Source organism: Oryzias latipes, chromosome 17 (assembly GCF_053564925.1).
Source record: "Oryzias latipes strain Hd-rR chromosome 17, Olatipes_Hd-rR_3.1".
Lineage (NCBI taxonomy): Eukaryota > Metazoa > Chordata > Actinopteri > Beloniformes > Adrianichthyidae > Oryzias > Oryzias latipes.
In genome coordinates, this window is record NC_136253.1 from 10,930,865 (window position 1) to 10,958,839 (window position 27,975).

Sequence of the window (27,975 nt, forward strand, 5' to 3'; positions counted from 1 at the left end):
TTCTCATTTGTTATTTTAATATAAATCTTTTGACCCTCACACAAATTGCACATTTTTTTTCCTCCAATGGACACACAGTCAGCAGTGGACAAACTTACTGGTTGACATCTTTCCTTAAACACCGTGAACTGGCTTAAAGGAGGCGAACGAAAGAATCAGAGAAGAGACATCTAACTGGATCTTACCACCACTTTTACTATGGCATGCATAGGTTCAGACCGCACTCAGAAAGAGACAACACTGTCTAAGAAGATTTCCAAAGGATGGCGTGACTGCTTGTCATCTGGATAAAAACAAAGTGAAGAACCTAAAAAAATGGAGGAAAGAAAAGAAGAGGAGGAGAGGGGGGGGGGAACAGACAGAGGAGGCCTGAAACACTCAAAGCGCTTGTTGCTCCTCGTGACGGAGAGAAGTGGAGGCTGGTGAAAGTTCTCGCCTGGCCTGGGGAAGGACAGTTTCTAATCCGTCGATTTGCCGACGTCGGCTGATGAGAAAGAAATGGACCTTTGGGAGAAAAATCAGCAGGAAGGTGTTGCTCCGAAGCTCCTGCAGGAGCCACCAGGTTCTTCAACTGTGTCCTCTAACTAAAATCCAATTGGGGGTGGGGGGTTGGGCCAAATAAGGAGGAGTTTCAGTTCCTGAGTTCTCTAGATTTTTGCATCAAACCTGCTGCTTAGGCTGGGTGGGCAAGGGTTACCATGACAACGGAGTACCATTAAAATAAAGAATCTCCAGGTAGCTCTGCAGAACGAAGGGCAAGTTCAGAAAAAAAAAAAAAAAAGGCCGAATCGAAACTTAAGCTACAAAGAGGCCAAACGTAAGGTGGACATGCATGCGGGGCGGGGCGCTGGTGTCGAACTTTAAAGGGTTTTTTCTCTAAATATGCTGTTGATATAGGTTTGTTCTGTAAGAAAGATGCTAGCATGTGCACACGCGCGGGTCAGCGCCGTCTGTGGAATCGGGCCTTTATTAGAATAAGATGGGGGGGGGGGGGGGGGACTTGCTCAACAAATATACTATGAATGCAAACAACAATAATATGATGATAATGATGATGATAAGAATTACCATTGTCATGTAAACCTGAACAAACTAAAAACAAAAGAAAAACCAGGACTCTGCCTCCCACCCCCGCCCCTCCCTGAAACACAACAGCTAAACAAAAAAACAAAACAAAAAAAAAAAGGGGGGGGGGGTTAAAAACTGGAACGTCAAATCCAGATCGCAGATCCTCTCTGGCTTCTTACAAGTCCCGAGTCCACCTGCCAAGCTCCGCCCATGTCCTGGAGCTGAGGGAGAGAGACGGGCTGCTGTGACCCTGCTCACCCATTGAGGGGGGATGGGGGGGGGAAGAGTTGGTTCACACGGAAAGCCAAGGTTACAGGAACAAGGGGGCATGATGTTCACTCCGATGATTTTTCTGTCTTCTTTGCCAGGCCACACCCCCCCCCCATTTGAGTGAGGGCTGGGCCCCCGTGAGTTCGGCTCTCAGAGCAGTTTCAAGTTGACTGCAGCGCCCCCTGCTGTCAGCCCGGAGAATGGGAGCAACACAGTGGAGGCAAAGTTCCTTATTTATGATGAAAGGAGGGGGGGGGTTAAATGTATGTGTTGGCATCTCTAAAGGTCTCCCCAGGAGTGACCCCCCCCGCACGCACGCGCACATACCTCTGTGGCGTCTGTGTCAAAGCGGAACAAGGAGCGAGTGAGATGGTTTGTTTCTAGCCGTCGTGCAGAGAGGGGGGGTCCCTCGGATAAGAGGACTACACTTGTGGTGGTGTTGGTTCTGGGAGGGGGGTCATGACCAGACAGGCCTTTAGAGATTGTGTTTGTGTGTGCGCATGTGGCTAGTGCAGATAATCGTCCACAGAGGCGAAGGCGCAGGAGCCGCTGCCTGTTCGAGCCATGATGGCGAGGCACTGGGCGGCCTGACCCACCGCCAGGGCCAGGGGGGGCTGCTTGGGAAGGTTGTGAGTCTCTGGAAGGACAGAAAGAAAAAAAGTGAGGAGGTGCTTGAGGAGTCGCTCCTTCACAATAGGATAGTATTGTAGACTCCAAAGAAGTTCAGACTCTTGGAGAAACAAAAGCAGAAAACCTCCAGAGTTTGGTGAAACGCTTCTGGACATTTTTTTCACCGAAAACCTGGGATCATCCTGAAAAAACAACTCCTTGATCGGGAAGATCCTCAAAGAGCTTTCAAACCTGACGGGGCGGAGCTTCTGCTTCCACGCAGTTCCCCACTTTTCAGCAGTAAACACTGTTTTGGGAGCTTTGATCATCATCAAGAATTCTTTAACAAAAACTACATTTGATTTTACTTGAGAGAAGAAAAAAAAGGAAGACGCCAATCAGGAAATGTGGCCTCTATTAGCGGTCTGGGCCGCTAATATTTATCTCCACAGAATTCTCCATCCTTCAGCTGATCACCAGGTATTTTCCAACAACAGGTTGGTGAAAAATACAAGGACATTTTACAGATTTGGTCACCGTTTTTGTCAAACTGTTAATGTTAGTTGAGAGGGGCTGTAAGCTAGCGGAGGAGCATGTAAACAACGTGATCATGGAAAATGAGGGCAGGATTACTCAACAGCAGTGCTTCTCAAATAGTGGGGCGGGGGCCTGATGCGATACAAGGGGGGGCACGCAGTAGTAGCGGTTTTAGCCACAGGTAATACGGGCAATACGGGGGTCGTGGTGACAGCGGCTCAGAACTTGGAAAAAATTTGCGCCACTGTTGGTTTCCTATTATCTGTTATATGACAGAGTTTATAACAGCCTGAAACTGTGAACTGCCGTCCCTCCAGCTGCTCCTGTCTTTGAGAAGGAAGGGGGAGGGGTAGTGGGCTCAGGCTGCAGGTGGAACGCGGAGAGCTGCCTGGATTGCGCAGCACCAGGATCATCACGGGCCTTTAGATTACTCAGCTCATTCTAATGTCATTCTTTATGAACTATTGTTGACATTTTGATGACATGTCTTTGTTTTCCATCAATGTATTCTTTGTCTGCCTGTCGTTTAGTTGGTGTCAGTATTTGACCGAAAGACAGCAGGTAATGCAAGAAAACAGCTGATCATAAATAAACATGGATGGTGGGGGTTGGGGGCGCGTGAAAATTTGTCTTTTTCCTAAGGGGGGGGGGGTGCAAAAAATAATTGAGAAGCAGTGCTGTACGGCAAAAGTCGCGTCCACAACTGTGAGCTAAATTTCTGATAAAATGCTGCCGCTCTGCAGAAACTATGTTCTAGGAAACTAAACAGGTTTTTTGATTTGAGCTAAAAACGGCATAATCATTATTTAAAAACAACACAGGAAACGCTTTGAAAATACATTAAAGATGAGTGGAGTGAGACTTTAAAATCATCGGGGGAAAAAGGGAAAAATTTCTATTGAAAGTCCTTTCAATAGAAATTGAAAGTCCTTCCACAGCAGGATCTCTGTTACAAATCTGTGATTTCAGCTCCGAATCAAAATGAAAGTGTTTCATTCAGTGAGATGATGAATGAAGTGCAGCCATCAGCTGACCGTCAGTCAGTCCATTCCCCTCCTGATGAGTCACTGCAGATCTGACTCTCACACCCAGGCTGCAGAGTCACTGCAGAACAAAGCCCGACCAGCATCGTGTTGGACTTCCTTCCGCCTGCCAAAGCCGCAGCTGACCCACCTAATATTGCACTGTTGAGAGTGGAGCAGACCGGCTCCCTCTGAATGGCGTCCAGCTGGTAGCCGACCGGGCTGCTCCAGGGGTCCGAGTAGGCCAGCAGGCTGAACGCGTCCTTCAGCGGGAGACAAGGAACCATCAGACATGACCGTTTCTGTCCTCTGCAGCTGCAGGACGTTTCTCTTTTGTCCCGTGACATTTTCATCTTTTTTGTCAGGAAAACAGTGTCAAAGCTTCTGAGCCACATGCAGACTGATGTCATGGAATATGAGCCGTGTGGGTAATCTCTAGAGATTAGAGCTGATCTCATTCAGTGCAGCAAGATTTCTAAGGTGGATTTTTATGAATCCACAGCGGAGGAAAAAACAAACATGGAGTTTTGGAATTTGATAAGTAAAAATATTGTTTTCATTTACACTAAACTTTATTTTAAAGTTTGCACATGAACGACAAAAGTCTCAGAACCAAAACTTTAGGTCAATATTAGGTTCTGAAAATGAGACGTTTGTCAGGGCCGAACTCTGACTTCACCTTCAGCATCTTCTTGTTGGCAGAGTTCTTGCCACACTCGCGGCGGAGGTGTTCACTCATGCTCTGGAGCTCCCTGCCGAAATGGATCATCCTCTCGATGGCGGCCTGGCTCCCCCCGCACAGCTGCCTCTTGACCTGAGCGGACTCCACCTCTGAGGTGGGGAGGAAACAGTCAGTGATCTGATGACACTCAAACTTAACGGCAGGAGAAAAATCCCTGGACTTTGCTGTGTGAAAGCGCGTCCATCACGGGAAAAGCATTGCAGGCCGTTTCAAAAGCTGCTGAAGGCAAAGCAAGCGCCACGCAGGAGGCTCCGCCTCTGCACCCACCCATGTCTGCGTCGCAGTCCTCCGGCTCCGTGGCGTGCTTGGACGTGCCATTGAGGAAACCATTAGAGGATAGTTCTGTCACTCCGTTGGTGAAGTGGTCGACCTCCATGTCCACGTCGTTGCTGTAAAGTGGGGGGGATGCAGGGTCAGCAGGTGCAGACATCTAACCTCAGTCCTAAACTAAGACTGTACCTTGTGATGGGCAGCTGGCTGCGGCTCCCATTCAGACTAACGTCGGTGACTGGGAGGGTGGAGCCAGAGCCAGGGGGGCAGGGCTTGTGACTGTGAGGGGAGGAGCTGTGGCTCTTACTTGATGCCACGCCATTACAGCAGTTGCTGTCGACCCCTGCAAACAAACCAGCAGCAGGGATCAGAGCGGCTGCAGGGTGGGGGCTCATGGCCAAGCGCGGGACTGTACCGGTGAGGTAGGACTGCGAGCTGCCGGCTTTGTGGCCCGGGCTGCTGAAGGAGCGCGGCGAGCCAGGGTAACTGTCCTGAGACTTGGGGCTGCGGCCCCCCAGACACCTCACCTCGCTGTCCGTCCCGTTCACCATCTCGATGAACTGTCTCACCCTGAAAATGAGGGACACAGAGCTCAACCAAAGAAGTAGGAATTAATAATCGCCAAAAATCATCGTTAAAAGACACTCCCACCTGAGTGAAACTCAGGATTTATCTCCTACGATAAACTTTTACCCCTTAAACTAACCTCCTTCAATACCAAACATCTGCCCCCCACACACATGGAAATATAACAGTATTTTTCATAGATCCTAGACTATTGTTTTTTTCCTGGCCTATACTCCATCCATCCATTTTCTGAACCCACCATATCCCAGAATCACTGAACACACAGAGCATAAGCTGGTGTGTCCGGCGTCCACACATACACGAGCACATGCAAACTCCACACAGAAAGGAACCCTTTGATTCAAACCAGGGCCTTCTCACTATGAGGCAAGAGTGCTAACCACTACTCCAACACGACTCGCATATTGACTTTCATATTGTGATTTTACAATCCTTGTATGCTCCTCACACCAAATAGATTATTAGGCAGTTTTAAGATTCTGTGTTTGTGTGCATGTTAGCGCTCTCGTCCCAGCTGGGAGCATTTGTGTGGAGTTTGCTTGTCCTCCTGCATGTGTGGGTTTTCTTCGGCCACTCTGGCTTCCTCTCACAGTCTAAAAACATGCTTCTCTAAACTCCCTCTAGGCGTGCATGCGAGTGTGTGGCTCTGCATCAGAATGGGTGTGCCCCGCCTTGGCCCAGCAGTAGCAGCTTTCCTACGACCCTGAAGGGGATCCAGCGGGTTCTGAAGATTTATGGATGAGGTGTGTTTGTGTGTGTGTGTTCCTACTTGAGCATAAAGAGGAGGTCCGGGTTCCGTTCCAGGAGGTTGGGGTACAGCTGCTGGGTGGTCTCGATGGCTTCACCCATTCTACCCGACAAAACCAACTTCTGGATCTCTGCAGCCAAAAACACGTGAATGTCAGTGCTGCTAAACGTCATATACATTTAACCCCTATACTTTTAACATTTATATGGGGGGGTTAAGGGCGTGCTGGAGGGAAGAAGACTTTTAGGCAGAGCTGTGCTTTAATTTGACCAGCAAGTCTCTGGATACTGCAGTTTTACTTTGCGGCGTTTCGCAGACTCACTCTGTCTGTTTTTGATGGAGGCCAGCTCCTCCTGCACGGCCTGGTCCGTGGACTTTGCGAAGGCTTCGGCTGTGGCGCAGTAGCTGTGGTGCACCAGGTAGGACGCCACCATCCTGACGAGACAAGAAAGGACTGGAACTCAGTGAGGTCCATGAGGCGCAGCAGAAATGAGGTCACAGCAAAGCTAACAGGACAAAGTTGCCCCACCATCGGCAGGATATCATGCGTTTTATATATTTAAAAAAATCTGTAAAGATTAATGAATAACTCAAAAGGAAAAACAATCTGGATTGGTTTAAAAGAGAAAAAAAGGACCTTTGGACCGGCTCTATGTGGATAATCGCACATGCGGCCCCGTCTCACCCCACCCTCACCCTCAATCTGTACCAAACAGATTAAATCCATTCACAGCAAGTAATCACAGCAACAGGCTGCAAATCCCATCCTGGAGAAAGTCCTGCCGGTTTTACTGCTGCGTGGCAGCTCTGGTCCATCTGGACTCCGTCAGCAGCAGCATCCTGCAAACGGACACTTCCTGTTCGGATTTCTTCATCAAATGAAAAAATTTTTTTTTCGATAAATAGAAGAGAAAAATGTGAGAATGCGTCTGCCCTCTTCTTGAAGTTTTTTGTTTCATTGTCACAAGGATTTTTTTAAATTTCTCCAAACTCAGTAAACTCAAGTTAATCCAAAATGCACATTTTATAAATACATTAAAAAAAAGGTATCAAGGCCTCTAGTGAAAAGCAAGAACATGGATAACTTCTGTAAGAAACAGTTGGAAAGTAAAAAAAGTTCTAATGTTTAGGCTGCAGTTACTTTATTCACAGGTAAGGTTTTTTTGTTTTTTAATTAAAAACAACCTAAACATGCTTTAGGTTATGCACGTGTGATATGTATGAAAATCTTGTTCAACATTGGAGCTTCTTTCAGCTCTCGATGGAATTCCAGCTGATTTTGAAGTGGAGAAAAGCAGCTTTGCTCTGGTATGAAACACTTTACAGTTGTGAAGTGTTTATGTTAATCAGCTGATTCTGTCGCACATAAAGGCGCTGTTACTAATGTAAAGGGCTGCATAAGGACGCAGAGCCGATTTGTAAAGCTGCTTTTCTCGTTGATCGTGGAAACGGTTTGAGAGTTACGGTACGTTAAGGAGCGAGTGATTTAGGGATGCCACAATTTTCGGTTTAAGATGCTTATTTGCAAATAAAAAAATAAAGAATTTTCTGAATTTCTGTTGTTGTTTTGTAATACCCAAACCGAAACAAATCCATAACCCAAAAACCGAGGTTTAAAGTGTTGCATCCCGAGTGTAATATGTACCGTAATTTCCGGACTACAAGCTGCTACTTTTTTCCTGCGCTTACAGCCCTGCGGCTTATTCAGTGACGCGGCTAATTTATGGATTTAATTGGCGGCCGCCATGTACGTACTTTCGAACTCAGTGAATAGTTTGAATTCTCTATCTAACACCAAGCACGAGGCATTTTTGTTCAACACACCTCTTAGCAGCCAAACAGCATGGAGTTGACTTCAGGTCTTAGACACTTCAGTCATGGTTCAACAAAACAAAACACGCATGCCCGGCCGCATCCCAGAATCCTTTGGGGCCATTAGACCCAACGTGCACCAGATCGCCGCTACAATATGATGAAGCTTTCAAGTTAAAAGCAATCGTTAAAAGCAGCGTAAAAAAGTCCACCGTCACCAACGGGTTTGGAAAAGCCGGTTTGCTGCGTGACGGAGAGAACAGCGCATGGAGTGAATTTACACTCCATTTACGGTTTCTAAGGAAACCGTAAAAGCGGAAATTTGCTTTGAAAAACTCACAGCCTCCGTGTGAGCTGGAGACATCTTCTCCTGCTGATTGAGCTGCGGGGCCGATGGCAGTCTGATGGCTCCCACACGTAACAACGCATCCGCCCCTCATACACAAAACGTACAGTATTAAGTCCGATTGCTTTGCACAGAAACGATTTGCTCCATCCACCGGCGCAGCGGTGACGAAGTGCTCCTCCTTGAAGCTGCCCTGGCCAGAGCTGTCGGAGTAGATAGGAAGGGGAGACAAGGAGCGCGCGGGGCGGGAGCGGAGCGCAGAGGCGTCCGCGGAGTGCAGAGGCTTCTGAATTCTGACGCACGCGCCGCACTGAGGCGCGCGTATCGCGCTGAGGCGCGCGCTTTTCAGTCGCCGCTGCTGTATTTTACCGTTGTGTTTTCTAACCAGTCCTGTTACTCCCATAACGCTGCTGCGACACAAGCGGAAGGAGAGCTTTTCCCGTTCACCCCTCCATGCACTGCTGCTACTTGCTAATTCTTAAACACGTAAAACAGAATGGCGAGCCGGGCGTTGGCCCCGCCTTTAGCCCCTAAGACTCATGGGAAATGTGGAATCGCGGATGTAAATTTCCTCATTATAACTGAGGGATGTAATGTTGATTATATGGTTACTGTTTGTAATTTTATGTTAGATACCTAGATTGTCAATAAGTAAAAAAAAATGAAATAAAAACACCATAACTGAGGAACTTGTGAACAGAATATAGGTCCATGCTGTTTGGCAGATGTCGATACACTCAAATACGTGACCCAGAGTCAAAACTGGCACCACCCACAATGTGCTAATACATTGCACTCACTCTGGGATGCTGGGCGTGATCTGTCAGGATGACAATATCGGCTAACACATGCGCGGCTTGTACTCTGACGCGGCTTGTGTATGTATAAAAGCAGTCAAACACGTGAATATGGGTGAATATGGGTGGGTGCGGCTTGTAATCGGTGCTTTGTAGTCCGGAATTTACGGTAGGTGTCACTGGGGACAGCTCTGTTGTTAAAGGGTTAATCTGTGTAAATTTGACAAACACACTAAAATAAAAATTGTCTGTCAGATATAGCCCAATACTCTGAACCCATAAGAACCCCAGGTGACATCAGAGATGTGTTCTGTGGGCCACTTGGCCTGTGGTGTGTCCCACATCATTTTCCCTTAAGGGAAAAAAAAAATGGCTCTGGGTTCTTATGGTTTAAACGATAGAAAAAAATAACCCAGACTTTCATTTTCAATCTTTCAAAGCCGCCAACTTTACTGTGAAAAAGAAAAGCTTCTAAATATCTGACTTTAGCAGACAGAATTTAGAAAAATCCAAATAATCACATGTTGATGCTAAACTGGTTGCTATGGTTACACATTTATTTACATCTATAAGTGCCCTGCTCATTATACAGGATAATATGGCCATCTGCTGATCTCGTCACGTTCTGCAGATGGACAATTGCACTTTAGATCCAAAAGGCAAGAACTGTAATTAAAGGCCACAAAAATCCCATCTTAACCTTCTAATGTCAGAACGCCTAACAAACAGAGCTAACACACCTTCTGAGAAGTGCAAAACACAAGAACGTGCATGTAAAAACGGTATTTTGTGTAAACTCCTTTGTCCACAGTGGGGGTGTCTGTTTTCATCAGGTTCAAACATAAATGGTTTCTTACTTCTGGATCATGGACTGCCACTCTCCCTCACGCTCTCCGATGGGGAAGCGGTCAATCTGGGCCTGAATCTTTGTCCTCCACTCCCGCATGTAGTCCTCAATGTCAAACACGAACGGGTGCTGGCCAAAGTTGGCGTCCACCACCTCCCCTGGAGTTTGAAGGCCCACGGTGGGATACAAGTTGGGCTGCAGAGAGACAAAGGCGGAGCTGAGAAGGAGAGGATGGAGGAAACGGAGCTGGGAGCACAATCTTGACACTAAATCCAAACAGGAAGTAATGAGGGGGAAAAAAAACAGGAAACAGGAAAATCCCAGGAAAAAAGCTGTTTGGTACAATTATACAATTATTCCTTAAAATTGGAACCGAATAGAGAAACCACACGAGAAAGGAGATGAAAAAAAAATTGTCTTTTTTTTTAAATCTCCAGGTAAAGTTACACCTTAGGAGATCCTTTGAGTTTGGCACAAACAGACATTTGAAAAGTAATTCTATTAAAAAAAAAAAAGAGGAATTTTTGTTTTAATGAAAAGAATGTTGACTGTTTGACTGCTGAGAGACGCAGGAGTCTGATGAAGCTCTAAAGGAAACCCAGAAGCTAAAATGAATCCTTCAACTTTGAAGTAACTTTCTTGATTTAATGCAGAGCAGAAAAGAGGAAGTAGTCATGCAAGAATTGCTCCAATAACCACGAAAAAGGCATGGACGGCAAAGTAAAAAATATAACCCAATGTATTTTTTAAATATCTTAAATAATAGAAACTAGAAAAAAAAACAGATGTTAGTGTTGTTAAAAATGCTAAATGTTAAAAATGGGATAATCATAACTGAAAGACCACTGGGAACACTTTTACAAAAGATAATTGGAATGGGATTTTAAAACTGACAGTGATGGAAACAAACGGCTTTAAGGTTCATCTTAACGCTTCTAAAATGTAAAAGACTGCAAGGAGAAGAAGAACCGCATCTTTAAATTAGATTTGAGTATCAGAATGAGCGAAACGTTGAAGACGGAGGATCAGGAGCACAAAGCCGTGTGTGTCGCCTCGGTCACGGTCCAGTAAACACAAAGGTCAGCTGCACTGAGGTGACGCACTTCGCTGCACAGCTCTGGAGGAACATGAGCACCAGGCTCCCAGCCAAGTCTGTTCCAATGCTCAATAGACTGTTGTTGTGGTAAAGACTCTGATTTTCTTCTGCCTCAATGGCAGCCAGTCACATTTTCTTTTGGGACTGAGCATGCAGGCGATGGAGGAGGAGGAAAAAAACTGGATGAATCTCACAGGAGTTTACATACATCACAGTGTGGGAGCTGCTCACAGAAACCATCACAGACGACTGATGTGATCCCAGTTAAAAACACTGGATATGATATTCTATTCTATTATTACCTCCATTCACAGACAATGAATCACTGACATCACTAACTGTCTTCTTGTTTTTGTTTTCTTCCTCTTTTTGGTGTAATTATCTGCCATTTGGCTGATTATAGCCTCCAAAAAATAAAAAAGGCTGTTTTTTGCAGATGGAACATGTGACGCAGGCCTTCAAACTGAAAAGAGTGAGGATTTTCTAAAGAGAACCTATTTACTTTGTATGACATCTGTGTCACTGTGACCCCGCCCCAGACAAAAGGAATGAAAATGGGGGGAAAACAAAGATACATAGCTCCTCAAAAAACATCCATTCTAGCTTCTAAATCCATTTAGAAAAAGGTCTTTAATAAACTGAGGTGAAAATGAAACCTTGAGTTCTAAAGATACAACTATTAAACAATTGAACATGAATTTCAACAGATTTAAGTGAAAAAAAAAGAGACTTACTGGGAGGTCTGTGAAGGCGATACCTGCAAAGGAACAGAGGATGTGTGAAACGAGTATTTTATACGTTTCTGGAAAAAGCAACAGTCTTACTGACTAATCATGTTATCTTGAAGACAGGAAGTGGACTTAATCAATTTAAGAAATAGGAATTCCCTTTATCTTGACAGCAGAAAACTGTAAAGATAAAGAGAATTAAATACCAATGAAATCTCTACACAATGACACATTCAATGGAAAAGTGAAGATTCCTTCTATTTGGGTTGCAGTGACTGAAAGCCAAAAAAAATTAAAAAAAATTATCAAACCTCCTTGGATCAATATTTTACAGCATAAGCAGTTAGTTTTTGTCACAAATTCAATGGGAAATTCAAGGGAACCTTAATATTCAATAAGCAGTAGTTTAACTCAATAGTTTCTTCTAAGAAGGCACTAAAATGTGCGCCAAGAATCAACGTGTTTGATCCCATAGTCACACACTACCAAAAAGACACCATCTTCTTACTGTCAGGGTATCAGGATAGTTATTAAAGAGAAATAATCGAATTAGATGCAGCATGCAGAAACCAATACCCTTTATGTCAACATCAATACATAAAAAAAGAGAAAAATTTAAACAGCTTAAAAAAAAGCCTGAAATTCCACTTTAGGATTTACCAAAAACTAAATCAGAACTCAAGACAAGAAGGCTATTTGGTGTCAAGATAACTAAACCTGGTTCCCCTCGAGGCTTAAAGTTCATTTTAGATAAACAAATTATAAATAAATACGAATGTTGTGGACAAATAACTGAAGACAAATTAACCAAAAGAATTGAGCTCAGGACTTGGCTCCTGGTACTTGTAACCCAAATCAACAATAAGTGAACATTTTACTGACACTGAAAAAGAACATCTCGCTCTGGGTTAGGCTTTTATACCATAGTCACAACTGCCCTTATGGGTGGATTCAAGCAGTCTGCGGGCGACAATAACTGTACAGGGCATGGAATAGATCACTTGATGTAGAATGAAAATGTTCATGCACATTTTTGTAAGGGCTGTGGGTGACAGGTTGTAGTGAAAATTGATACAATTAGACGATGAGAGTATGAGCACTTGGTATCACGGGCACACCCCGTGCATGCAGCATTCATGCGGGGGTCAGTAAGGGCCCAGTGCTCGCACTAGACATGGACCGATTTCATTTTTTCAGGCCGATACCGAGAACCGATATTTAAGACCATTTTTTGACTATTGGACATAACCGTAAACATAAACATAAGCTTCTTAATGCCAGGGTTCTATAAGAACAAACATACATTTAAAAAATAAAGTGTATCTGAAAACAGTCAGAAGAACGTCAGTAGATTTTATTGATATCAGACCGATACAGATAAACTGAAATTATGCAAATATCAGCTGATACTCTCACCGATTGATTGCCCATCCCCAGCTTGCACCGTACTAATGAGTAGTGTGCCGTAAGGGCATCGTACAAAGCATCACCAGTACATCATAAGTTTGTGCAACTTCCATTAGCCTTACAAATACTCCACACTACACTTCCCACACACGCACACACGACAATCATACATTCCATTTCCATGATGTACCATCTGGTACATTTGAGCCTCAAGGAAACTGTAAGACACCCCTGCGGTTCTTTTACGATGCAGCCCCTCCTCTCTACGACCCTCCACAGATAACCCAAAACCCTGCAGCACCCATACGGGCGCATGTGACTAAAGCTTCAGTTGTGCTTATTTTACTGCTACAAATGAGCTTTCTGTGTGACAGAAGTGGGAGTTACGATTTGTCACAACACTGCCAACATGCCGGGGTCCGCTGCAGGCGCACTGATGCCTTCATGGTCATCACAGCTGCAGGACTACATCCCTGAAGGTTCTCTGCACAAGTGTTCAAGTATGCAGAATGCAGACATCAGCCAATACAGATGTTATAGACCAGTGGTCTCCAACCTTTTTCGGCCCATGGACTGGATTATGAAAAAGATTTTTCATATATAGTTTTTACATAAATCCTGATTAATTGCATTTTTTTTTTAAACACAAAGGAACATTTTCTGTGCTCAAGTTTTGTAACGGCTGCCTGGTTAATTCTCCCTCGCTGAAGGAAAATTCATGAATGTCCCTTTCACAAGTTTACACAAATCAGAAACTTCATTTGATTGAATCTTCATTCTCTGTAAAGTGTTGGTTTAAACTCTGAGATGAAGATTTTTCCTTAATGTCACAGTGGATCCTAACAACCCGACGCTAACGTCAGCAGCATTCAGCTTTTAAGGTGTGACAGATAAATAGGGTAAAATAAAATTAAACAACCGTCATTAAACTGGTATTTTCTAAAAATCCACAGTGTCTACAACTTCATTATTTCAATGCAGCTTCCGTATTTGGAGGTAACATTCTGTTTTTTTCTGTAAATGGGAGAGTTATTTTTCTTCAATTTCCTTGCTGCCTCTTTTCTACTCAAAGAAACTTTCCAAATGCATTTTATCGTTTGGTTGTTAATAGCCTTGGGCTTTCTTAGCAGTCCGAGTAGCTGCTTAAAATCATGTGACGCGCCACGACAGACAGATGTGGTGAACAGAATCTGGTGGTTTTTCAAAATAAAACTTCCTTTAGTATCCGAATATAAACTAAATGGAAACAATCAAAGTTAGCGGATGTATTTTTCTTTTCTTCCTGCGGCCCGGTACCAAGTGACCCCTGGACTGGTACCGGTCTGCGGCCCGGGGGTTGGGGACCGCTGTTACAGAGCATCCTTATGTCAGAGGCATCCTGAGTAGCACTGGATAAAGTACTTCCAGCAATAATGCACAACTCCTGGACCCCAGGATGAAGCTAAAACTTGCCAAATGTGTTTTCAATCAAATGTACTTTCACCATGAATGCTTTGAGATATACTCTACTGACGCTGAATCTGTGCATCTGGGTGAATTCTGATCAACGTTACTGTTTTTATGGTTCATTCAGTGCAGCTTTGTGTTTCAGTCTTCACGTGTTACATTCATGTTAATGGAGTGACGGCAATCTCCTGAGGTTTCAAACGCTGAACATCAAAGCAACTGCAGGTTCTTACCTAGGCTGTGGCCATTCTTTGTGTAGAAGCAGGTGTTGTTGATGAGGTTAACACAACAGCCAATCACATCTCCTGTTGTAAACGTGGGTCCGTAGGGCTGCCCGGTGCCGGACGAGCAGAAGGAGTGGCCGTCGTCTCCGTGATAACCATAAGAGTGCTTGTCCCAACCTAAGAGAGACCGACACAGATGTGGGTGAAGAGCGCGAATGAACAACTTGAACCTCAAAAAAGAGAAACAAGCAACACGCGTTTTCAAAATGTGTAACAAAGATGAAGAGATGTGGGGGGGGCCCCGACGTGCCTCGAATCTGACTGATTTTTATCTGCAGTTTACTCAACAACAATGCTGCAGGAAAGCTGCCAACACTGGGAACTGCAGCGGAGGCAGACATCTAAATGGAGCTACGGACGCAGCCAAAGCTCCGAGAATTAATCGTCAAGGAAAAGTTGAAATCTTCAGTGGCTGGTCATATGTTTACTGGACTGTAAACAAGGGGGGAAAGGGCAAATTAGCTTAAGATCCTATAAGACTGAAAATGAACTCTGGAGAGCAGTTTAAGAAATGACAACTCTGGAAATAAAAATATGAGTGATGCAGAAAACATAGGGGTCTAAAAATGCAGGAACCTCGGATGTTTTGATTCATGAATTCAAAAGAATATCAATGAAAGGATCGCTGAACTTTATTACAGTTCAACCAGCGTCCTGTTAGTTTATGTCTGCTCAAACCAGAAAGGTTTGAGCAGTTTGCTCTTTGAATGAAGCGGCTGGACCTCCTTCTGGGTGGGTCCAGCTATCAAACCTATGAGGGGTGTTGGGGGGGTCCTGCTTGGCCTGATAACCTCAGTCAAGTACACGGATGACGTTGACATGACTGTGGTAACATTTTTTGGCAAGGAAAAGCGGCAACAGAGACCATCTTTTTGCCACTGGAGCTGATTTTACCATTAAAGACAAAAAATCTGTGACACACAAAAGGATTCAACCCCTCTAAAAATGAAAGAACTGATAAACGGACAGCTGATCACAAAATGTTAGGCATTAAAAAAAAATGTAGTGCACCCACAAGGCCAGACCAATTAAAACTAGAATATAGAAAGGGAGGATCTTCTTACACTTAGGAAGAATGGAGGAACTTTAACAGGAGACCAGGTTTGATTAAAAAAATAAAAAAAATAAAGGTGAAAGTGATTTTTCTTTTCAGAAACACTTTACATAATCCCAGCATGCAACATGGCGTGGCAAGGCAAAGTCAGCTTTTAGATCATCGTAAGAAAAAGTCATCTTACCTGGAAGCCGGTTCATATTTACACCCTGAGCTGAAAGGCCGATGCCCATGTACCTGCAGGACAAACATGGACGTAAACGGATGTGGAAAAAGAAAAAAAAAAAGGCCTCTATTGCAGCTGATCCTAATGACAATAACAACCTTAATTACAATCAAAACATCTAAAACTGCAGTCACAAACAGCATCAGCATCACGATCCAATGCTATCAACCAGAAGACACTATAGGGGCTTCGTAAGAATGGATGATAAGAAACCCATTTCTTTTTGTCTTTCATTAGACTAATATATAAACAAGTTAAAGATGTTTTCATTCATAGATCAAAGTAAAAATATTGTCAAAGTAAATAACAACAACATGGCAAACAGAAGAGTTTCATTTTAATAAAGTATTTGTAGTCTTAAATAAATGTTTTAGCCCAGTCAGTCATTGCTGCTGCTTTTTGAACTCTGAAAAACAGCAGATTTGTCATCTAGAGCAGGGGTCGGGAACCTTTTTGGCCAAGAGAGCCATAAACGCCACATATTTTTAAATGTAATTTCGAAAGAGCCATACAATAATGTAGCGTCCCTTTCCCACACTGAGGCACGGAGACTTAACCTCTTTTAGGGTTCTCTATTCTGGTTACTGAAGACCGCAACAAACGCCGTAAAATTAATTCAGCAACTCCTGAATCTCTCCCGCCGAAACGAGAGAGAGCACTTCTACCAACTTTATATTCCCCCCTCCAGCTCCAGCCCTCCCATTTCCCTTATTCGGCCCATAGCTGAACCCCATTGGTCCAAACTACCTAACAACCACCTGAGCGACAGAACTGAGAGCCAATCAGATCTCTGCTTGATGCGTTTAAGGAACTCCAGAACTTTTAACGCGGCCCAACAGCCACCCAGTCCAACTCAGTCCGCGACAATATGTTTAAAACTAAATATACAAATGAATGTGTGCATTTGATTTAATTTCAACATTTTTAAAGTACAATAAGTCTGTGGATTCTTTTTTAATAAGATTGTTATGCTGTTGCTAATAAATGATGAGTATTTCTTGTGGTGGTTTTGCTGATTGTCTAGTCTGGTTGATACGTGGTGAGTTTCTGCTTCATGCAGGCATTGAGACTTTAAACTTGATCATAGTCTGAATGTTCTGTAGATGTGTGACAGACTGCTCACATGCAGACGTGGAGACAAACACACACTCACACGCTGCAGTGAGTGACGGGAAGCGGGTTTTACGTTTTTACAATCCCTGCGCGATTCACCTGCTGCCTGTCCCCCCAACACCTCAGCCCCCCCCCCCCCCCCGACCCCCCCCCCCCCCCTCTGCTTTCTCCCTCTCACATCCCGTCCCCGCATCTGCGCGCTCTTCCTCAGAGACGGGAGCGCGCAGTTTTAGGCACGGCAATTCACAGGTTTCCAGTTGGTACAAACTCTGTGAAATAATAGATAATAGTAACTGATAGCGCTGGCGCAGATTTTTCTCTCCAAGCACCGCTACTACTGCGCGCCTCTGGCATCGCATCGCGCCCGAGAAGGACTGGTCTAATGAAAAAAAAAACTATAATTAAAGATTTGTCTGCGAGCCACATGTGACCATCAAAAGAGCCATATATGGCTCGCGAGCCATAGGTTCCCGACCCCTGATCTAGAGACTTAAAGGACACCCCCACGTAGAAGTTTGTTGAAGCCGCCAATGCGCTCACGGTCCTCATGCTTGTATTTTCACTAGATCAGCAAAAACCTTCATGCAGTCCTCCAACAGTGCAAATTTTGTGCTCATGATTGCGCATCTCCAGAATTTCTCTTCAGTCCTCTCATATACATTTTTTTGTTCGTCTTTTTGAACACTCTCTTGGAAATGAGACCTCCTTACACGTATAAATAAAATCTACAAACAGAATGAGGAAACGGCTACAAAACTTACTAAAGCTTAAATTGAAGTCAAAATCTGCAGAATAGATCTTATCCATAATACTTTTAAACGCTGTTAAGTTCAGTAAAGCTTAGCGTTTCCCACAAACAAAAAAGGGAGCTTGTCACTTTTTAATCTGCATTTTGTGGACATTTAACAAACAGTGGGCTCATTCAAACTGCAAACATGTTAAACAATGACGTAAACCAGTAGTCCGTAACCCTCTGGCCACGGACCGATCCACAGGACAGTTGGTACTGGGTCGCAGAGAAAAAAAAACATTACACATTTTTTCTGTTTTATTTACAATTTTTTTTAGGGAGGCTTTATTTGGGAAAACTACAGGATTCACCCCACAACATTCAAGTCATTCTTGACCAAGTTACTCAGTCAAGTGTTGAAAATCCATCCACTACTTTCTTAAAGCACTAAATTAAAACTCCCAAGCTTGCAAAGTTAATATAAAACAAACTTAATTGGAATGTTTCTTTTCACTGAGTAGAGTCAATGAGGAAACAGAAGAAGTACCTTCGACTTCAAATACAAGAGAAAGCTCCATTTAACAGACAAAACCAGGGCTCTGTCCGAATTCCCACCCTAACCCCTACATAATGCACTATATAGTGCGTTTGCCATTTTGTAGTGCTGTCCGAATCTACAATTTCAAAATCCAGAGCCCTGGAAATTTCCAAGAAGTCTCTGCGAAAAACCAGTGTGCATCGATGCCCACTAGATTGGCACATATAGACCACAATGCATTGCGTCTAAACATTTTTTACCCAAAAAATGTATTTAAATGTATTTTTTAATAAACCATTAACGTTTTTATCTTCAGATGACAGTGACTCATAAAACGCTCATATCAATTATATTTTCACTTCCTGAAATCAATGACGTCATATTAACCATTTTAAAAAAAAAAGTAGTGAACAAGGTGTCCGAATTGCTTTTTAAATTCAGGGAACTACATAGTGCCGCACTATATCGTTTTTTAGTAGTTAGGGGTTACGGTGGGAATTCAGACACAACACAGAGGAGTTTTTCCTCCAAATATGGATTTACTGCAACAGTTGTTCCAACACACTATAGTAATAATGCAGAAAATTCAGCAACCAGATGTCTGATGTTACGAGGATGCTGCTAATAAAGTTGTTCAAACGGTTGATTTACATTCATCATTTTATTTAGGAAATCCCAGTTAAAGTGACTATTTTTTCTAAAAGTAGTTAATTTTTGCATTTATCCATTGCAACTTAAAAGGCTGAAGTTGGGGTATGATTTTTTTGATTCCCCTTTAACAGCATGAAAATCTATATCACATTTTATTGGTTCCTACACAAAATTTAAACTACACAAAAGTTTAAAGCAGCTGCAGATATTTGGCAGAGAATAAAGATAACCTTTAACCTAAAAAGTTAGGGGAAACTAAACCTAAACAAACAAAAAATGAGACGCCAACTTCCACCTCAAATAGGCTGGTCCAGGAAAATATTTTCTGCCATTAAACCAGTCCGTGGCCTGAAAACGGTTGGGGACCACTGCCTAATGTCACTAAGCTGCTGTGCGGCATCTTTCCCATTAAGATCTCTGTGTGATCCCTTTGGTTACTTCTGTTTGGAACGAACTCCTTCTGTTGGTATTCATCTTCTAAACCCGTTTCATCCCTTTCAGGGTCATGTGGAGCCTATCCTGGCCACTTATGGGCAAGGGCACTGGACATCCTGGACAGGTCGCCAGTCTGTCGCAGGGCCACAAATCACACACCCATGGACACTCACATTCTCACCTATGGACAATTTAGAGTAACCAATTAACCTATGAAGCATGTTTTTGGACGGTGAGAGGCAGCCGGGGTCCCCGGAGAAAACCCACGCATGCACGGGAGAACATCCAAACTCCAGACAGAAAGGTCCCACATCTGTGTTCTGCTTCAGGTCCCCCGGCTGGGACTTGAACCAGGGGCCTTCTTGCTGTGAGGCACCGTCAGGGCTGCACCGCGCCGCAATGCAGCCCTGTCGGTATCAGCTCACTTATTATTGTAAACTTGCAGGTAAAAGGTTGAGCAGGAAATGTGGAGCATGCTCGGAGGGCAATTTGGGTTTAATTCAAGACCAAACATAATTAGTCCCTCTAACAGAACATGTGTGTAGTTTAAAAGATTTTTTCAGACGGATTACAAACTGCAGTAGAGAACTTTTGTTTCAGAGAGTCTTTTGTTTCAACATGCAATATGACTCAAGCATACGAACATAGAAGTACTGATACTAATAAAGGCAAATATGTACATTTACCTTTAAACATCCATGATTAGGAGGAAACAGGAGCAGCATCAGGAAACCACACCCATCACGCACATTTTGTTGAATTTAAGAAAAGAAACAAAAGAACCAGTTCCACAAGAGAACCGGTTTGAATCAGAAATAAAATAGTGTTTCATCTATGCTCACAAACATCCCACAAGTTTCTAAATTAAAACAAACAAAAGCTCTTGATTTGTCAAAATTATAATGTTCTATAGAGTTCTCAAAGCATCCTGGATAATAAAGTTCAAAGATAAAACCCATGTTTGCAAATAAATGACTAGTTATAAAACTACTACTTAGATAGGAGCTTTAGTCGAATGTCTCCGACATTAAATCCTGTTTAACTTCTAATCTCAGTGAAGAGACTGAAGGAAAAACCAAAACAACCAAAAATCACATCAACAAAAGTATTTTCAGGAAAAAATTTAAACCAGTGAAGACCAGGAAGCTTGAGTTTGTTCTCAGGCTCCTGCCTGTGTGACTAACCCCATCATGGGTGCTAGAACTTTTAGTCTTTCGTTCAAAATGTTGGGTTTTGTAATAATGGGAGGAGATCCTGTTTGGCTTTCAACACGAAAAGACAAAAACTGTTAAACTCTAAGGCACATATCAGCCATGTGTGTTAGAGGATTTTCATTGTATTTCATTTATAAATGTGGAATAACTTTAATATGCACATGCATTTCAATTTACTATTTGTTTACATTATCTGGAGCACGGATGAGCATGAGTTTTCTTAAAACACTCACCTGGCTTGAACCACAACAAAACCAAAAACCACATCCGTTAAAATACTAAATTTGGGATTCAAACTCTTCTAAACCGCAGTTTTAAACTGTGGTTGCAGTTGTGTTTGGGAGAGCAAAAAGCCACCGTATACAAGCTCAAAGTGAGATTACTGGCTGATCAAACATTAAAGTTCCAAAATAGTTTAAAGACTTGGGGCCTAAAGTCATATCACGCACAGGTAGTTAGGAGTTAATCTTCATAGGAATAGTGCCATTGAACACATGGCATCATAGGTCATTCCGACCTGCTACTGCTAGACTCTATAACCAGAGCTTCTCCCTAAAAGTGGATGCATTAGAATGAAGTGGAGCAGGGAGCTTGTAGCCAGCCGATTATAGTTTCTACGTCACTGCTACACGTTTTTTAACCTGCATTTGTGTTTGCTACTGCTTCACAGTGACTTAAATACTCAGAAATGCAGCTTCACGGTGGAGCAGTGGTTAGCGATCTTGCTTCAAAGCAAGAAGGTCCTGGCAAGTCCCGGCTGGGGGACCTGAAACAGAGCACCAATGGGGGCCCTTCCTTTACATGTTCTCTCCGTGCAGGCATGGGTTTTCTCCGGGGAATCCGGCTTACTCCCACCGTCCAAAAACATGCTTCATGGGTTAATTGGTTACTCTAAATTGTCCCTAGGTGTGAATGTGAGTGTGAATGGGTGTGTGCTCTGTGGCCCCGCGACAGACTGGCGACCTGTCCAGGATGTCTTCTGTCTTCACCCACAAGTGGCTCCGATAGGCTGCAGCAGCCCCGTGACCCCGAAAGGGATAATACAGAGATGAATGAATAACTCAGAAATGCAGTTGTAATCTTAATTTTCTTTTTAAATGTCCTCCATCATCAGAAAAATCCCATAAGAACATTTTTAATTGGAGTTGGTCTTTAAAATAGGTATGACAAAACAAATGGGCAACAAACTTGTCTTAAATAAAATATTTTCATTTTAAAAAGGGAAAGCAAGAAAGAAACTTGGTTTACATCAGTGACAAGTTATGTCAACATTGCGTGGTGATTTGTGTTCAAACTAACGCCATGTTGTTTCAAAAGCTCTAACAGACAGGAAAATGCTCAGCCCTATGAATAGAAAAGATACAAAACCAAACCTATACCAGGAGGGGGCCTCTTTCTATTAAGCCACTCCCAACTTTAAGCTAAAATAGTAGTAATAATAATAAATGCATGATAATCAATAAGTCTAGTTTGAAGCACTGACTGTAACCCTTAGAAAATGGCTTAATTCTGGCTCCAACAAAATGGAGTCAATTCAGTCGCCATTTTTTCCCAATACATACACAACGATGGTGGAGTCAGATGACATCAGTAAGCAGTAATTGGTCAATATCGGTCGAAGTCAGCATTTTTATGGCAACCATTATTGCAGGTCAGGGGTGACCCCTTTGGAAGTCCACGCCCCCTATCATATGAAAGTAGGCTCAGGAGACTCTGCCAATCAAATATTTTAAATCGTGGATGTGAGACCACATACTTTTATTCAGACATCTGATGGGCCAGTTTGTAACTTGGACTACAGAAAAAAATATCATTAAAAGAATGGGTATTAGCTACAACACGTTAAAGTTACCAGAGTAAGAATGGTTATGCTGTCAAATATAATGACTGAGTAATAGCTTTTGATTTCTCAAGACAAGTCTTTGGGATTTAATAATTTTGGAGCTTTAACTTTTTGTTTGGAATGCGGGGGGGAGGGTCACTCAGTCCGGTTCTAATCCATAGTCGATGGTTTGAAGTGCAGTTCTTCAGAATAAGAGTCTGTCAAGATTTAATCTCATTCAAACATTGCTCTTTTGGCACCAAAGCAAAAATGAAATAATCTTTTCCTTTCTGCTTTTCCCTTCAGGGGTCGCCCCAACGAATCAGCTTCCTACATCTAACCCCGTCTTCTGCATCCTCTACTCAAACACCATCAACATTCATGTCTTTGTTCACTGCCTCCATAAACCTCCGCTTTGGTCTTCCTCTTGACCTCTTGCCTGGTAGCTCTAGACTCAGCACCATTCTAGCATTTTCACTCTGTCCAGAACCTCTGACATGTGCTGTCCTTCTGATGTACTTATTCCTGTTCCTGTCCATCCTGGTCACTCCCAAAGAGAACCTCAGCATCCTCATCTCTGCTACCTCCAGCACTGCTTCCTGTCTTTTTCACAGGTCCACGGTCTCTAAACCCAACAATATGGCTGGTCTCACCACAGTTTTGGACACCTTTTCTTTCATTTGAGCTGAAACTCTTCTATCACACATTACACCTTGCACTTTTCTCCACCCATTTCAACCTGCCTGCACTCGTTTTTTCACTCCTCTTCCACACTCTCCATTATTCTGGTCTGTTGACCCTAGATGCTTAAGATCCACCACCTTCTTTATCTCTTCTCCCTGTAAGCTCAATCTTCGACTTGGGTCCCTCTCATTCACACACATGTACTCCATCTTGCTGCAGTTAATCTCCATTGTCCTCCTTTCCAAAGGTAATATATCATCATATACATAGATATAGTTTACTCTGAAAGGCTTAAAAATAGCATGTTATAGGCCCTTTAAAAGTCATGCAAGATCCTCTGTCAGCTTCCACCAGTTAGTCCTTTTTCTACCTTTGCCATTTCTTTCTTCATCACCAGAGTCATCCGACACACTCACCTACCAATACATTGCAGTTACTGATCTCCTTCAGATTACACAGTCACAAGACGACACAGATTAACTACACAAGATGTAGTTGATCTGTGTGCTTCTGCCTGCATTCTTATAGGTCACCCTAACCTCTTCTCAAAGAACATATTCACTATATCCATTTTAAACTTTATTATAAAATCAACAACCATTTGTACTTCTACATTCCTCCCCTGGATACCAAACCTCCGCATCACCTCCGTTTCCTGCACATTATGTCCATTGAAATCTGCGCCAATGACAAGTCTCTCTCTTCTAGGGATGCTCATCATCACTTCATCAAGGTCCAACCAGGTTTTCTCCTTCTCATCCAGCTCACATTCTATCTGTGGGGCATACCCACTAACAAGATTAAACCTCACTCTGACACTCTTTCTACCTCCACAACACTCATAACAAACTCCTCCTATAAGAAAACACCTACTCCTATTTCACTTCCCATCTCCACCATGATAGAACAACTTGAACCATGCTTTTAAGCTTTCTAGTCTTGCTACCTTTCCACCTTGTCTGCGGGACACAGCATGTCTACCTTCCTCCTCTGCATCATGTCAACTAACTCTTAACCTTTTCTTGTCATCATTCCAACATTCAAAGTCTCTACTCCCAGTCCACCACTCATGACTGTCCTCTTCTCTCTCTTCCTATGAACGCGCCTTCCTCCTCTCCTTCTTCGACCAATAGTAGTCCAATTTCAACCAGCACCCTGTCAGTGAACAGAACCGATGGTGGTCAACGTTATGCCGGGTCTCCATCGATCTGGTATGGATATCAAAGGTCTCATTCGCATATTTAATTTGGTAAAGATTTTATATGGGATGCCCTTCCTCACACAACCCTCTGTATTTATCTGGGGTTGGGACCGGCACAATGAGACCCTGGCTCAGGCCCCCTCATGGCTATATTGTCAAAGCAAAGCAAAGCAAAGCAAATGAAATAAAGCGAAGTAAAATAAAAATAAAAAAAAAAGTAATAATTTGTGAAAAAAGACAGACGTATCTTTCTTTTAGATAATCAAGATCTTTGAGTTAAATGATTTCCCTCTTGAATTGTCAAGTTAATAATACACGTTAAAACATTAAAGCGATCATAAATGTAAAGCTTTTGACTGTTTCACAGCTAAACTTTGGTTTTAGAACACATATGGCTGCCAGCAACCAAATATGTTACTAACATAATTTATTTTTCAAAAGCTTCCATAACTAAATGTGATTAACTGTTTTTTTTTTTGAAGAGTAGCTTTAGTGCTCTTACCCATCTCTGCCTTTACTGATAATCTTCACCTCAAAGTAATAGACCCCGCAGGCAGCAGGAATGGGGTGAGTGGCCCGCACAGATGCTGCATCCTTGGGAGTTTTTCCGTGACCTGTACATAAAAGAGACAAAACCCACTAGTTATGTGTGGTCTAAATAATTACACAAACATAAACTTCCGGTCAGTCACTTCAAATGACAAATCTCCACCTTCCCTCTGATATAAAGTTGCCCATTGTATACAAATTTGGAGGTTTGACCCTAAAAGAAGGACAAACCTGATAAAGGCGATCAACCATTCCAAACAAAACTCAACACACGAAAGAGGTACTCAACCTGATCCCTCTGAAAGAATGTCAAAACAAACAGATGATGATAAAGATACTGTAAAATCACATGTAAAATAATGAGTGGGGCTCCATTTTTTGACAAATTTTATTTTGATTGTAAGAAAAGTCACCTAATAGCGAGTAGTAATAAATTTGCTAAAGAAAATCGAAGGTTTTAAGGTAATACCAATATAGATTAGCATATTTGTAATTGAGTTCATCTATTTGCATAAACTCAGATTATGATTCCAACTGAGAATACACAGAAGTGTCAAATGTGCCTTTACTCAAAGATTTACTTAAATAAAAAAAAATTATTTCAAAATGATGCTATATTTTTAATTTAGTACAAACTACATTCATGTTTTAGTGGAGTTATTAGCACTTTTTTAATGCTGAGCTAAATTTGTGATTTAAAGCCTTAGGATAAAAATGTAAAACCTTTGATTACATGTGTTTTTGCTAAATTACTTCAATTTATTTTTGGATTGAATCACTGTCCGGGTGATAAAAGTGGTTGAAATTAAGTGAAATTAATCGAGTTGTTTGATCATTTTATGTTATAATTACGTAAGGCAAATAATGGAAAACCTCTTTAGCTCAACAGAAAGAAGGAACTTCTTGTGTTCTTTGGGAGGGGAGAGGTTTTTCTTAAAGGTGGCATGACTGACTGCATGTTAAAGTTACACAACATTTTCGACAATGCCTCGTGAGATTCAATATCTTTGGACAACAAAGACAGCACATTCTAGCTCCAACAAGAAAGAGTGAGAAAAGGCCCAGGCAGACCCAGAACTACAAAACACACCCAGGAAGCACAGTGGCACCTTTTTCCTTTTTAACTCTGGCCTTTTCTGGTAGGCCTGCACCAAAAAAACAACCCTTTGCTAAGCAACTAGTCCAACCTGAATGTCAGATAAGACACTTGATATTAAACCCTAGGCGGCAGAGGAGTGACCATATCCGTCCTGTTAGCAGATCCTTCCCTGGAAACCGACTAAGTCCTTTGAGTATATCAGTTAAATCAGGACAATTAGCCGTGTATTTCATGACAATAATTACCCACTAATGCTACATTAGCCTACCAGAGGGTAGATTGTGAGTACAAAAGTGAGACTCTAAACCAGTCCAAACAGATTTGAATTCTCTTTGTTATAATTATTTTTTTGTTTTTTTCTTCTAGAACACAAAAAAACATCAAAAAAATAGCTCGACAGTTGATCCGTTCTGCTAATGACAACAGCTCATGACTGACAAAGTGGGTAACAAGGTAGCACCAAAGCTAACGAGCTAGTAGGTCAAATTTGTGGTAACACCTCGCCAGCTGGTTGGGTTGCAAGATGTCCTCTGCCTTGTTGTTTATGAAGCTACTAGCTTAGCTCACTTTGTTTTTAGCCACAAGGGTGACTGGCTTCGATCCGCTAAATGGAAGGCTAGCACTAGCGAACTTCGTGTTAGCACGGGGTAATAAAAGTACTAAACTTGAGTGTGCCTTCGTGTCATACCTTTATAGTGCACGCGCAGATTGTTCTGAGACAGTCCAATGTAGCTAAACTTGTCTTTGGGGCTCCAGGAGCGGGGGAGCGGTGTTTCGTTTTCATTAACGGCTGGATAGAGCCGTCGGAGTCGCTGGTTGAGCTCTTTTTCCTGCTCGTTCAGAGCCGAGTCTCCGTGGACAACAACAGACATCAGAAACCCACAGCCTGTCGATTGTCCAGACATGGCTTCGGCGCGACTTTTTGGAGATGTGGCTTGTCGGGAACAAGCCGAAACCGCAGGGGTCTGTCAGTGTCAAGTTTTAGTGGGTTGAGAGCAAAGCTAACTAGCTATCAGGCTAGGCTTAAACTGGCTTCTCTGGCCGCGGAGAGGCAACCAGAACAGGTTAGCCGACGGGCTAACCTGGCTAACACGGTTAGCTTGGCCAGCAAAGGCAAAGCGATCTATGAAATGGCTCAGCTTGACATTAGCAGAAAAAAGGCCAGAAAAAACAGTATATAGATGAGGACAATCTGGCTCAGACGATCAGTTGAGAGTAGTTAAAACACAGACGAGGAGGTCTGAATGCGAAGCGAAGTAACCGCAGACGTCAAGCAAGACAGATCGAGAAAAGTATATTAGGCTCCGCTAGCCTCGATCTTTTGTTTGTTGTCGGAGCGCGTTCCGTAAATGTGATTGGCTGAGAGCAGCTCCACTCACTTCCTATGGGAATGTTAGCTGTTCATACACACAAGACAGATGGGGACGTATTCATTCTGCACAAAACAAAGGGGATTTGGTGTGAGATACCAACATTGTTGGGCAAGTTTTTGTCCAAAATGTTAATTAAAAGTAATACAAATTTTCTCTAAATGATGACGCCTTTGATTACTCTTGTAATACTTTTAAAGACGAACTCCAATGAAAATTTTGTTTTTAATAGGGGGTGTAACAATTCGTTTTAGCAACCATTCAATTCACATCATAATTTGTGGTTGACAATATAATTTATAGTCGATAATAGTTCATTTTAAACTATTCTATTTACTGACCTACAGTCAGGTACATAAATATTTGGACAAAAACACATTTTTTCTAATTTATTTTCTGTCCATTACCACAGTGAATTTTAAATAAAACAACTCAAATGCCATTGAAGTGCAGACTTTCAGCTTTTATTCCATGGGTTGAACAAAAAGATTGCATAAAAATGTGAAAAACTAAAGCATGATTATTTCTATTTTAATTATGTCTTATTTCTGTGGAAAATATAAAGGGACTCAGGCTTGGAAATTAACTAGTTAGCATTGACTTTGTTAGATCTACAATAACGTAACATTAAAATCATGGACTCTGAAAAGAACTATTGGTACTTTAAACTTT

General features: G+C 42.6%; 1 protein-coding gene across 3 annotated transcripts; it reads right to left on the minus strand.

Moving 5' to 3' along the window:
- Positions 1-27,290, minus strand: ranbp9 (RAN binding protein 9). 3 transcript variants are annotated; one of them, XM_078933989.1, is made up of 14 exons: positions 26,433-26,475; positions 24,788-24,899; positions 15,856-15,908; positions 14,567-14,734; positions 11,487-11,509; positions 9,667-9,851; positions 6,177-6,289; positions 5,876-5,984; positions 4,934-5,088; positions 4,708-4,861; positions 4,516-4,637; positions 4,186-4,337; positions 3,658-3,769; positions 1-1,975 (listed from the first exon to the last, which is right to left on the minus strand). In XM_078933989.1, the coding sequence occupies exons 3-14, from the start codon at positions 15,902-15,904 to the stop codon at positions 1,845-1,847; spliced, it is 1,473 nt and encodes a 490-aa protein (XP_078790115.1). In that variant the 5' UTR covers positions 15,905-15,908; positions 24,788-24,899; positions 26,433-26,475; the 3' UTR covers positions 1-1,844.
- Positions 27,291-27,975: the final 685 nt, after the last annotated feature.